Raw genomic sequence first — 13,478 nt, forward strand, 5'->3', positions numbered from 1 at the left:
ATGTATTTGTATGGCTAAAGATTTGTTCTGCTAAGCTAATTTTTCAGCTGGTTGAAAAAATTTGATGAAAAACAGACAAATATTTCCATGCAATTTTACCCTCATTTTCAACTAGTTTCATCATCAATCTAGGGGCCCAGAATAAGACTTCATCTTAGGCAGTAGCTGTCTGTACAACATGCCTATTTGGTGGTAACATCCATTTCTAAACTGGCAATAGGTTGCTGCCCCCTACACCGAACTATTTATTCTGTTTCTTTCACTTCTTCTGAAGTTATGCTCAGTTTTTCTCCATGTTTAATGTGAGATTTCTTGCTTACAGATTTCATTGAGGAATTCCCGCCTTACACCGCTGCTCTCCTTCTCTGGCTTCCCCTATTAAGTGGGACTTCTCATACTTCAGGGGAATTTATGAATGCGCTGTATTGAACTAGTACACGAGGATAATTGGGACGTGGCCTTGGAAGATGAGAGAGCGGCAAGGCCTATGGAAAAGGAAGGTTGAAGGGGAGCTCTAGTCCTAAGCAGCCTGAGAAGTGAGGTTCCACCACGAGCAATTGACAAGAGGAGACCCCCGGGGGGGGGGGGAAGCTCCTGGAGACAGGGGCCATATTAACAGCACGTGGGATGCAGAGAGCGGTTCCCCTACGAAGCAGCAGCTCTCAGGGCCAGGTCCTATACTGGGGGGTGGGCTGCGGAGCGGTTAGTGTAGGAAGGGGAAAATGGGACACAGCCGTGTGGGCAGGACTCAGCCAGAAGGGGCTGAGGGGGAAGGGGGCGGGGCTCAGTCTCGGGTACTGCTTGGGGCGTTTAGCTTTCGCAGCAACACGTGATCCCGAGGCTAATAGCGGCCGTATGGTGGGGAGAGTTGAACGGAGGGCACGAGACTGTGTCCTTCCCCTCCCCCCCATTGATGTAACCAAACCGCGACGCAACAGTTTCTTAGAAGTAAGGGGAAAAAACAGGCTGTAATACTGGGAAAAGCCTCTCATTCATCATTTAGCCAATGAGGGGCAGGCGGGGAAAGGGGGAGGAGACGGACTCTGATAGGCCGGGCGCTGCCTGACATCCAATCAGCTTGCGCGCGTGGTGATAAGACTGCCCCGGGGGGGAGGGGTTGAGTCACTCCTACTCAGTCGAGAGCCGCTGTTACGAGAGGAGGGTCGCGCGCTGCTCAGCTGGGGCGATGGCGGCGAGTGCCCGCGAGGAGTGGCGGGGCCGTTACTACCGGCTCGAGGAGATCCAGACGCACAACCACAGCCAAAGCACCTGGATCCTCCTGCACCACCGCATCTACGACCTCACCAAGTTCCTGGAGGAGGCGAGTGCCGGGGCGCGCTGGGGGGTTTAAATCCCCTGGCGGTGGGTGGAGCGCTGGGGGGTCCCAGCGCCAAGCGCCGCTCAGGCTCCCTGGCAAAGCACCCGCTGCCCCCGCGGGCTGGGCACTCGCAACCCGGGGATGGGGTGCAAAACTCCTGACCACCTGTATCAGAACGTCCCGCTTACTCATAGGCCTCTGGGGTCAGAGCCTGAGCAAAAATAGTTGCTTCTCTGCGTAGGGGTAAGGGTGCGGCCCCCCATTGGGAACACGTGGGGGTATCACTTCAAACCAGTTTGGAGAGTCACACAGCGTGTGGAGGAGGAGTAGGAGGAGGTGCTAGACTTGGGGAGTTGCTGCTCAGAGTTGCTTTTGAGACTGTTGGTTTGGCCAAGTTAGGAGGGCTTGAAAACTGCGGTTGGTTCTTGTGCAACGTTTGCTAGAAAGCACCTTTGTTCCCTGAGGGGGAAGGGGCTGTAGGTTTGGCTGCTCGCCGGGGATCGAGGTCAAAAACATAACCCTGCCTCATTCTTTGTGCAGTGCAGCGCATGCTCTCCGATGCCCAGGACCCTGCCTGTTTCAACACACGGGTCCCCAAAACGTCCCAGTCGTTCTCCTGGAAGCCTGACGTGTTGAAAACTTGATGTCCAGGGCATATGATATAATTTAACCTGGTTTCACTCTGCATTTTAATGGTGCATGTTTGCCTTTCCCCCCTTTAAACAGCATAGAAAAGCTGCATTTAAGAAAATATGAATGTGATGAAGCTAGTGAGTGAGCACTTAGCTTTAACAGTTAAGCTTGTAGGCATGTGTTAGAATCATCTTTAACTGTATGATCACCTTTCTTTTTTCAGAGCCCCTGACTTATTTAGTGAACGAATGTGATGGTGCATAATTAATGACATTGTTTCCAATAACTTAATAAAACAGCAATGAAGAGAGCAGTTGTGTACTGTACAAATTCCCTAACTTTTTTTTTTAAATTCTCTTCATTATGATGATTTTAAAATCATCATAATCTGATTTGGCAATGCATTCATCTTGTATCCTTGGTTCATTCACTATGAAGTATTCAACTTATATATGATGGCCAAAATTTTGCTCTGCTATTCAAAATAAGCACAGGTGTGACTTCAGTTAATTCAAGGGAGTTACTCCAAATTTACTGTAACTTTGAATAGACTTTAGCTCAAAATATGTATGGGTCTGTAAAACTGAGGCCTCCAATTATTTCAAAATCCTGCTTTGGTATTTAAGTGTGCTTTAAATACTTGTGCTTCAGGACCTATGCAGATTACTCTACGGTTTTGTCTATACAAAGGTACTTGTAGCTTTAACTAACTGCTGGTGCAACTTTACTGGTAGAAGCTGTAGTGCAGACCAAGAAGGTAGTTGTCTTCGCTATTTATGTGAAATGCTCAAGTCATACGTCTACAGTAGTGCCCACAATTACTGTCTGCATCAGTGATGAATTACTGGTGAGACACATACTAGTGTAGACGCAGCCATAGAGAATTCAGATTTTTATGGTTTGAAGTGAGGGCTTAAAACACACTTAAGGACTATATAGAAGTATGTGAACCCTGCAAAGTAAAATGCTCAGGATTACGAAAATGCAGGGTTGAGTCCCATGTATTCATTAGTAATCTTTAACAGAGTACTGACTCATATTCTGCGTGAAGAAGGGTTTTATCTGCTGTTGCAGGTAACACCTAAAATTACTTGGTGACAGGTTTCAGAGTGGTAACCACGTTAGTCTGTATCAGCAAAAAGAACGAGGAGTACTTGTGGCACCTTAGAGACTAACAAATTTATTTGAGCATAAGCTTTTGTGGGCTAAAACCCACTTCATCGGATGCATGCAGTGGAAAATACAGTAGGAAGATACATATACACGTTGAACATGAAAAAATGGGGGTTGCCATACCAACTATAATGAGACTAATCAATTATGGTGGGCTATTATCAGCAGGAGGAAAAAAATTTTTTTTAGTGGTAATCAACCATTTCCAACAGTTTACAAGAAGGTGTGAGTAACAGTAGGGGAAAAAATAGCATGGGGAAATAGTTTTTACTTTGTGTAATGACCCATCCACTCCCAGTCTTTATTCAAGCCTAATTTTCATGCTAATTTTTTTTACCTTGTTCTTTTTACCTAAAATTACTATCAACTAAAAGATTAGAGGGGAAAACATTATCTGCTGTGCAATCTAGATCATACATAAAACCCAAGCCTTGTTAATTTATAAATCTTTGCCTCATTGGGGATGGGAGTTGGATTAAATTAGCATAAATCTGAGTGGGGTTAGATGTTGTGGTGAGAACATGAGACCTGCCTATACTGTAGGTCTTGCTGTTGCTGTTACCAGTGGAACTGCACCTTTGGTAAATGATGGCCATCATGCTTGCTTATGCAGACAAGGTCCATGTGTAACTGATGATTAAATCCTGTGGGTGGGAAGAGATTTCATGCAGCTACTGAAATTAGTAATTCTTTCTGACTAAGCCAATTTTCACCTGGCAGGTAGCAATGCTAGAAAAACTTTTGAGAGAGAGCGCCAGTGAACTTCCAGCAACAAATGAAATGTTTGCTCAGAAACAACAGCTTAAATCATTCTCTCTTCCCAGTGTGTGTGTAATGCAATTTGTAAATATTAAAGGGAATAACCTCTGTACAAACATTTTCAAACTAACATGTCTTATTTTCTGTTTACAATGAACGGATTCCAGTTTTAATATCTATAGAACACATGAGTAAGCGGTGTAGAAATAGTGTCTCTCAAAGAATAACTTGTCCATAACCAGAATTTGCAAGATCAACTAGAAATGTTATTCAGGCTGCAAAGGAACACTTCAGTTGCTCAGCGTCAAATTCTGCTCTTACATTGGTGTAACTGAGAGGAGGCTTCATATGCAGCTATTTATCTTTGTATAGAATATTTTTAATGTGCAAAATTTGATAATACCCCCATAGTATGTACACATTTTTTGAATAATAAAAATTTTAATAGTTTTTAATACTGTGACAACTTTTCTACAGGGCTGAATCTGCTGTTTGTAATAGATGTTTCCCTTATGCTTTCAGTTTTTTTAAGCACTTGGTTCATATATAGTACAATAGTCATCTTGCACATGTCTGGGAACTCTGTTTTTATAAGATACTGCAACTCTGTTAGTATAGAAGCTCATTTGGGTAATGCTATAATGAGAACACAGTTTGATCATAAAGACTGAAAGCTTGGTACCCTCACCGCTGCAACATTGAGACTATTTAGTGTGTCCATATCTCTTCAATACTTCAACATCATTTTAGGGCAGGGATTCTCAAACTGGGGGTAGGGACCCCTCAGGGGGTTGCGAGGGTATTACATGGGGGGTCGCGAGCTGTCAGCCTCCACCCCAAACCCTGCTTTGCATCCAGCATTTATAATGGTATTAAATATATAAAAATGTTTTTAATTTATATGGGGGTGGGGGGAAGAGAGGGTCGCACTCAGAGGCTAGCTGTGTGAAAGGGATCACCAGTACAAAAGATTGAGAACCACAGCTCTACAGGGCCATTAAGAAGCAAAAGGAGTGGGACCACAGTCTTAAAGTTCTGAGGTTGTATTTCAACATCTTTGAATGGATATTTCTGAAACTGAGCTTTATTGACTTTAGTGCTGTACTTAGTGGTACTATCAGTTGAGGTGGTAAATAAAAACAAATTCAAGTGAAAGAAATGGACATTTGAACTAATTGTTCTAAACAATGAACTAATTGTTCTAAATTAATAGTCTTTAAAAAAAAGACTTCAGTATTGGAGTGTACAGTTGTGTGTGGTTAGAGAGTCTGGGGGAAAATATCATGCCTTAGTAGGCATCATTTAATAAGACTGGTGGCATTTGTATTTCTTCTTGGCTGCTTTTAAGACTCTCTGTGCACAGCTCGTCTGATGTCCTAACATACTCTAGACTAGGAGGAACCATATCAGGGTACATAATCACTGGAATAAGCTTACAAGGGAGGCTGGAATCCCTATCGTTGGAAGCTTTTAAGACCAGATTGGACAAACACCTGTCTAGGGTTACTTGAGCTTACCACAGTGCAGGGGACTGGACTTGACTTCTCGAGCTCCCTTCCAGTCGATTCTGTGAAGGCATTACATCACATAGATAGGTGAGAGGGCATTGGACTATTGTGTCTCTGTGGTATTTTCACTACATGCTGGAAAGCTGTGAATGCTTTCACTGGATGTGCCACATCTGATCTTTGTTGTCTGGGCCATTGTAATAACACTGTTACTCAAACTCAGGTTACATCCTACCATAGCAAAAACTTGATGGCCGTTTAGGATTTACTCTTCAGAAGTACTGAGGGCTCCTTCATATCCATTGAATTTCTTGCAGGTTTGAACCTGTAATAGTGCAGCACAAGCCATTAACTTCCTTTCTTCGCCTCTCCTCCACACGTATTTTTAAAGTATTTACTGCATTCCTCCTTAATAGGTTGAAAACTAGTAATATTTTATTGTCTTCTGGCAGGTCTACAAAATCAAACCTGGTAGTTCAGGAGAATACGTTTCTGCAACATAAGATTTATTAAATTTGTTTTGGTTGTCTGTACTCTTACATAACAGCGACAAATATATCAGCTTGAAATAAATTGTTTCGTGCTAATAGGAGAGAGAATTGCCTGTTCCGACGATGAAATGACTTAAACCTTATATACAGCAATTCCTTGTGGGAGTGAATTTGCTTAAAAGCAATGCATGAATCAATTGGAAGGTAATAGATTTATATTAAAAATAGCCCCAGTAGTACCCAATACCTAGCAGTTTCCACTTGTGTATCTCCTGTGAGTTAAGTAAATACTATTTCCATTGTGAAGAGGTTAGCTTGCCTAAGGTCAAAGAGGGAGTCTGGGAAAAGACCGTAGAAGTCTGTTCCACGCCTTAAATAAAAGATCATCATTTCTTGCAAACACTTGTGAATTGCAGGGAGTGGACAATATTGTATGCTTGATGTGTAGGGTGGATAAAGATTTTTTTTAAAATCAATTTATTGAAATCAGCTTTGTTAATTTAAGTTAAATACAAGCTTTTTTAAAAAATCATTTACAATTAAATTTTAAGTTGACAGCCTATGGTGAAGCCTGAACTTATCTATTAAAATTATTTAAATTAAATAGTACACATTTGCTGTCAAGTTTTAAAGAAAGTAAAACTACTCAAGGAGTGGAAGTTTATGGCTATGTATCTAGAACTGAAGTTTTGTTGAAGTACCCTAAACTAACTTTCGACAGCATAGCCTTTTCTGCAGGTGCAAAGAATATTTTCTGCATTTCAGTTTATTCAGTTCAATGCCTAGTTCATGCAAAGTTTAAAAAAAAAAATTGGGAGTTGAAAAAAGCTGGAAAGCTTGTTTTCCTCTTAGTTTTCATTCATAGATTCAAGGTGTGAGGGGATGAGATCTACTAGTTCTAAAACACTGAAGGACACGGTAATAAAAAACAATCAGTTCAATGTATTAACTCTACAGATAATACTTCCTTTGTTTATTGAATTAGTTTCAAGTGCAAAACATGTTTTAGTAAACTTTTTATATATCAAATGCATGTGATAGTTTTTATTTAACAGAAAATAAAATGCAATCGTTTTGCATTAATAAATTCGAGTTTTCATCCAAAATAGATCTTGACACAAGTAAAATCTGAATAGTAGATAAAGCATGCATTATTCACCGTTTTCTAATATAATAAAAATGTAAAAAGAATCTGAATAAATGTACATTAAGCTATATAATTGCTTAAATAAATTTGTATAGATGTAGTGTATCCTCTTAATTAGCAAAAAGCACCATATTTAGTGTAAAGGCTATAGTTCAGTGGTTCTCAAACTTTTTGGTGACCCCTTTCACACAGCAAGCCTATGAGTGCAACCCCCCCCCCTTATAAATTAAACACACTTTTATATTTAACACTATTATAAATGCTGGAGGCGAAGCAGGGCTTGGGGTGGAGGCTGACTGCTTGCAACCCCCCAAGTAATAACTTTGTGACCCCCAGTTTGAGAACCCTTGCTATATAGTTAGTTGCAAATCAACATGTTTTAATAGTTACCAACCAGTGAGAATCAGTCTTTATTTAGCAAAATAACTAAAAAGTACAACTCAAAACATGATTCAGATCAATTATTTAAATCAAGATTTCCTGCTTGCTGATATAAATCATAATTAAAATTGGTGATTCTAAATCATGTTGATTTAAATCAATCCACGCTGCTTATGGCTCTTTGAGGTGGTGGATAGGTTACGTTCTGGGTCCTAGAGGAGATTGACAAGGAAGACCCAACAGCTTTGTGTGTTGTTTTGTTTGTTTGTTTTAAACTGTTTAGGATGATGGAGAATTCTCAGAAATATGAACAGGTTTATTGAACAAGTTTATCTCTTGTCCATGAGGGAAGGTCAGCAAAGACTCCAGCTTGTGGAGAGCTATTACTCTGCAAGTCCTGGGTATGAGACAGGATTCGCAATGTCGATTTTTAGCTGAAAAAAGTGATGGATACAACTGAGGCTTTTAAACTTGCATATATTGCACTTAAGTGGTTCTCAACCTGTTCAGTACTATGGCCCTATTACAAAAGATATTTGAGATGACTCTCCCATAGTTTCAGGTCCCGCCTTTAGGAAACAGTGTCATCATGACCCCAGTTTGAGAACCTAGTGCTCTTTAAATGGTTAAGATATTTAAAGTATAGGGAGTAGCCCAGACTCTGTAAATATGGTAAGTGATAAATGGCAGGCTTTAAAGGATGCCGGTCAGGTTTCTGACTTTTTTCCCCATATCTAAGCATAGTGATCCCCTTATCAATCTGCAAGTCTGGTGTGATTAACTGAAGAGTACTTTTTTCCTGTAAAAGAGAGACTGAAACATATTGTGGCCTGATCCAGCTCCTGTTGAAGTTAATTAGAGCTTTGCCATTAACTTCAGTGGGAACTGGATCAGACCCTTGGAGAGACAAATTTGGCAGAGTAACTGTTGATCAGAATCTGAATTGTGCCTCTCCCTTCAAAAACTCTAGATGTGATCCATACTAGAAACACACTACAACACTTGTTTTAATGTTTGTCTAATCTTCAGTCTCCCGTTTGTATTATCTAATTATCAGCTCCAGGGACTTGCACCCAAAAGTTTGTTTTAGCAATATAATTTTCAAAGGTAAAAAATGTATTTTGTGTGACAATCAATTCCAGTTGATTCTGCTCTAGCTGTGATGTCACTTTGGGGGAAATTCATCTGATAAGAGGCTAATCAGCTATCTCAAAAATGGGATTTGGGGAGGTTACAGACAAAAAAATAAAATGTTACCGGGATGCAGGAAGGAGACTACTGTGTCAGAGTACTATGTCACAACACAGTAGAACTCACCATGTGACTCTTCATTTTTTTTTTTTGTATGGACAGAATGAATCTATTTGTCTACAGTGGAGCTTGGGTGTGATTCCCAGCACATGTAGATGTACCCATATTAGCTCCGCTCGAACTAGCTTGCTCAAAAATAGCACTGTAGCTGGTGTAAAATGGGCAGTGGCTTGGATTAGCTGTCTGAGTACGTAGCCAGAGGGCCCGGACAGGTACGTACTTTGGGCAGCTAGCCTGTACCACTCCAGTTACACTGTGATTTTCACATGCTAGCTCAAGCAGAGCTAGCACTGGTATGTCTGTGTAAGCTGGGAAGCACCCCCTCTTCCCCCTAGCTCCAAGTATGAGGTAGCCTAAGTGACAATATTACAGGACTCCATAGCATCATTCTGTAATGTAACAATATAGTTTAGTTCCACCTGCACAGCAAAGAACACTGGTAAAGTATCTTTGGGGCATGTGCTGCTTAAATGTAACAGTCTGTGAATGTAACGTGTGCATGCTATCTTAACATTGACCGCAGAACCTTTTAGATGTATCACATAACTAAAATATTGATGAAGCATGGGGGATGGTATGAGAAGACTCCAAAGTCCTAGCTCTGAGAACTGCAGCTAAGGAGCATGAAAAGCATTTGTGGGGACTTACTAGAATTTGTGCAGATTCAATTAAAAGAAGTAATACTTGGCTCTTATTTCCAATAGTTCTCAGTGCTTTATAAAGAGTAAATAAATTTAAATTAAATTAATGGAGATATCCCATCTCCTAGAACCGGAAAGGAACGTGAAAGGTCATCGAGTCCAGCCCCCTGCCTTCACTAGCAGGACCAATTTTGATTTTGCCCCAGATCCCAAAGTGGCCCCTTCAAGGATTGAACTCACAATCCTGGGTTTAGCAGGCCGATGCTCAAACCACTGAGCTATCCCTCCCCCTACTATCCTCCCCCTTTAACAGATGGGAAAAGGGCACAGAGGTGAACTGACTTGTCCATGGTGACTCAGCTGATAACTGGATTTTTTTTTTTAATAATTCACCTATTTCTTTGGCTCTCTCTGCAGCTGTAATAGTTTAAAAGTACAAAGACAAAATGGAAATCATTCTTCCAGGCTTTTGAAAACTTAGCTGAGTATAGAACTCATCAGATAACTTTAGTGTCAGCTACTTTATTTGGAAAAGCACCCTATACAGTATACCATGTTTGGGGGGGAGAAGGGGGGAGGAATCAGTCATTCTGGGAGCAGTCTTTCAATCCTTTTGAAGTGAGTGGTGATGGATTAAGTCTCTCCCAAATGCAATCAAAGGGCCTGCTGCTATAAAATTCAAGTGCTTGTGGTATTCTGACTCCCTGCCAGTGCTGCTTCCTGCTCCTTATTCCCTATAGTGGAGACCCACATATTCTGATAGTGGCCTTTTCCCTACTATGGATCCAGATTTTGCAAGATTGCTAACCCATCTTCAGTGCTGGACACAAATCTGAAGATTCATGGATATTGCCTTAACCCACGGTGTATGAAAAGTTGCTTAATTAGGGTGGCTAACTTCATGAAGCTTTGAACTCTGACATAGAAAAGGATTAATGACTTGTATCACTTGGAGGGTTTCAGAATATTAAGTAATACAGACAGTTGACTAAGTTGATAAGTTCACTTTATTTGATACAATTTTTCTAATCACTGTTTGGTTTTGTTAAAATTATTATGAGTTTTCTGGGAATTTAAGGCCAAATCTAAAGTAGAAAACTATGCTGATATCGTAATGTCAGTTAGGTGTGTTATTTTTTTTCTATTTTGCAGCGTTTCTATACTGCCAAAACCCTAGAGTAGATGCAGTTATAGCATCATAAAAGTGTTTTCGCTGATGTAACTTACTTTGCTTGGGGAACTGGCATAAGCAATATCAGAAAAAGCATTTGTGTATAGCTGTGTCTATACTACAAGGGTTTGGTATAGCTATCCTGATACAACTTTTCTAATGTAGACCTGGCCAAGTATGTATTAAGAAATTCCAAGGTTCTCCATTAAAGGAAAAAATTCCCTGGTGCAGCATTTTTCAGCAACTCATGTGTAAACAAATGTCAGATAATCAAACTGAAATAATTTACTGTGAGCAGGACTCAAAATTAACTTGCTGGTGTTACATTAAGCTATTAAAGTAAACTAAACGAGAACCTTAACACAACTTGGAAACTTGACTTTTAATGACTTTCCAATTGAAAAGTCATTTCTTTGAAGCCTAATCTCCATTGACTAGGCCTTACAATTGTCACTTTCATTTGTTAAGAGGGTGTAGTACAGTATTATTTTTCTTTTTTTTTTGTCTTCTACAGAGAACTGAGCACTTCTGTGGGGATGTTTGTAGGTATGTGAGTTTGTTTATTTAATGAGTAAGATAAATGGCAAGAGCTTCACTGACATGTAAAATTTTGAAACATTTGTATTTAATGTTGAGCAGTTCAAGGTACAAATAAATCACTGGGTTATGTATTTTGTCTATTGTATGCCTGGCAAGTATGTATAACTATCTGAGGTTTGATTTACCCTTAAGATGTACCAGCATAGCTGTCAGTAATGTGGAAAAAAAATTACAACCCTAATTGGGGGTAGATGCAATAATACTGGCAAAAAAATCCATTTGCTGGTATAATTTATTACATATGGGGAACTGGCTCAAGCTATACCAGCAAAAGAACTCTTTGACTAGTATCAGCTGCGTCTCTGCTAGGGAGGGCTTTACCATTGTATCTGTAGGATACTTTTAAATGTAGACAAGGCCTAAGTTATTTGCTGTGGATAAGAGATCCTAAGTTTAGGGCTTAAGAAGTCCTGACGTGGTTTTCTCTTCTATTTGGGGGCTATTTATTTCCAAGCATAGTAGATGTAAAAATACTCAAAGCTTTTTTTAAAGCTGGATCAGCCCTTTCTGAATACTTAGTTATGCAAGTAACTTTGCTGTCCAACAGGTTATGTTGATTCAGTTTGTGAAATATACTGTAAATTTCAAAGGTAGTCAAGTTTAGTGCTCATTTAAGACCTTTGTCCTGGCATTTCACCACATAGTTATCAAAACTGATTCATGGCCAGGATTTGTAGTGAGTGCCACATCTGCCTTGTGTAATCTCTCCTCTGCATACCCTCTTTTGGCTCAGTTACTATGCATAATCTTTACTCTTTGCACTTGTTTAGCCTCTCCCTCTTTTGCTTAGTCATTGTGGATGAACACAGATCTGACTTCTTTAAAGAACTTTTAAAGTTACACAATAAACGTATTTAAAATAATGAGAATTAGTATAATTTATGGGTATTTTGGCACTGCCTCACTACTTGAAACTTTGATAGTAGCAACTGTTTCCTTGTGATAAGTGTGAGCCGGGATTATTTTCTTAACTTCAGAAGATGGGCAGTAGGCTATAATGCCGGTACACACAGCTCAGAGCAGCTAAAGTGTATAAACAGAGCTTTTTTCCCCTGTGCATCAACTATAGGGCCTTTCTGTCCATCTTGGCTCAGACATGGCTGAACTTAGACAACAGGAGGGAACTTGTCTGCCAGTAATTTTTATTAATTCATATTTTATATATAATATACAATTATATCCCCAAATCTACATTAAAAACATGATGCTTGCCAAGTAGACCACTTGAAGGTTAGATTGCCTATGTAACTTTGATTTGGCTCCCTAGTGTGTTTGCATTACGGTATATGATTATATACTATTTTTTTCCTCATGGCCTCCCTGCCTCATTCTGTGACTGGCTAGTTATGCCATATTTTTCATCTTTTCCATTCAGTGTTTGGCCTCCGGCTTTAATGTACGTTACCTAAACTCTTTGCTGAATTCAAATATAATTTCTTCATAGGTGTTTCTCTGATGCTTTGATAATAAGATCTGTGCAAACATTAATTAATCTTCACAACATTTCTGTGAAATTAGGTGGTATTATCTCCATTTTACAGTTGGAGAACTAAGGCCTAAAGAGATTAAGGCTGAAATTGTCAATGTCCACTAGTTTAGAGAGCCCAAATTGAGACTTCTAATGCCTGATTTTTTTTTCGAGAGTACTTAACATTTTATAGCTCATCTTCAAAGTTTAGATCCAACTGACTTCGGCTGCAGTGAGTGCCAAACACTTCGGTAGATCTGATCCTACGTGTCTCTCACTGTGATTATATGATTAGACGTCTCATCGTGCATATGCAAAAAATAGGTGAATTAAGGTTGCACAGGCAACCTTAATTCTGGCATTGCCTGACATCTGAGTGCTTGACTTTGCAATCTTAATGTTCTTTTAACATTTTTTCTAATGTTATATATGTACACGTGCATATAACATCTCTTATTATATCCCCCACCATTGGATAAAGTATTAAAAACCTATTCTGTGGCTCTATTGAAATAAATGTTTTAACTTCAGTGGTGCAAGGTGCTAGTATTTAACCAGTAGATTATTAAATTAAGAAGCTGTTTTAGCATCTAATAATTTATGCTGCTTTACTGCTGGGGTGCAATTTCCCCAATTCTAAGTCTAGAGCAGCAAACACTTCTTATCACTTAAATTAGATTGAATATTTTTAGGTGTTGAAGAAAATCTTTCTGAATTGGAAAGCATGGTGTTCTTTTATTCTTATTATGGCTGAGTTCCATCCCACAACTTGATTCACAGCATGATTTATCGCTAACGTCTGGTAAGCACTTGTTGAGGAAACCTAGAGAACCCTCAAGAGTGTGTCTCTGGCTGGCTATCTCTGAGGGGAGTGGAG

At 39.8% G+C, this 13,478-nt stretch overlaps 1 protein-coding gene across 2 annotated transcripts in view; it reads left to right on the forward strand.

Moving 5' to 3' along the window:
* Positions 1-13,478, forward strand: part of LOC101938136 (cytochrome b5) — a 31,561-nt gene that overhangs the window by 557 nt on the left and 17,526 nt on the right. The window contains exon 2 of one of the 2 annotated variants that reach the window (XM_065585163.1): positions 323-1,321. In XM_065585163.1, coding sequence (XP_065441235.1) covers positions 1,187-1,321 — 135 coding nt within the window. In that variant the 5' untranslated portion in view covers positions 323-1,186. Of the gene's footprint in view, positions 1-322; positions 1,322-13,478 lie in introns of those variants that run through there. The other variant, XM_065585162.1, reaches the window with a different exon arrangement.

This window comes from Chrysemys picta, chromosome 2 (assembly GCF_011386835.1).
Source record: "Chrysemys picta bellii isolate R12L10 chromosome 2, ASM1138683v2, whole genome shotgun sequence".
Classification (NCBI taxonomy): domain Eukaryota; kingdom Metazoa; phylum Chordata; order Testudines; family Emydidae; genus Chrysemys; species Chrysemys picta.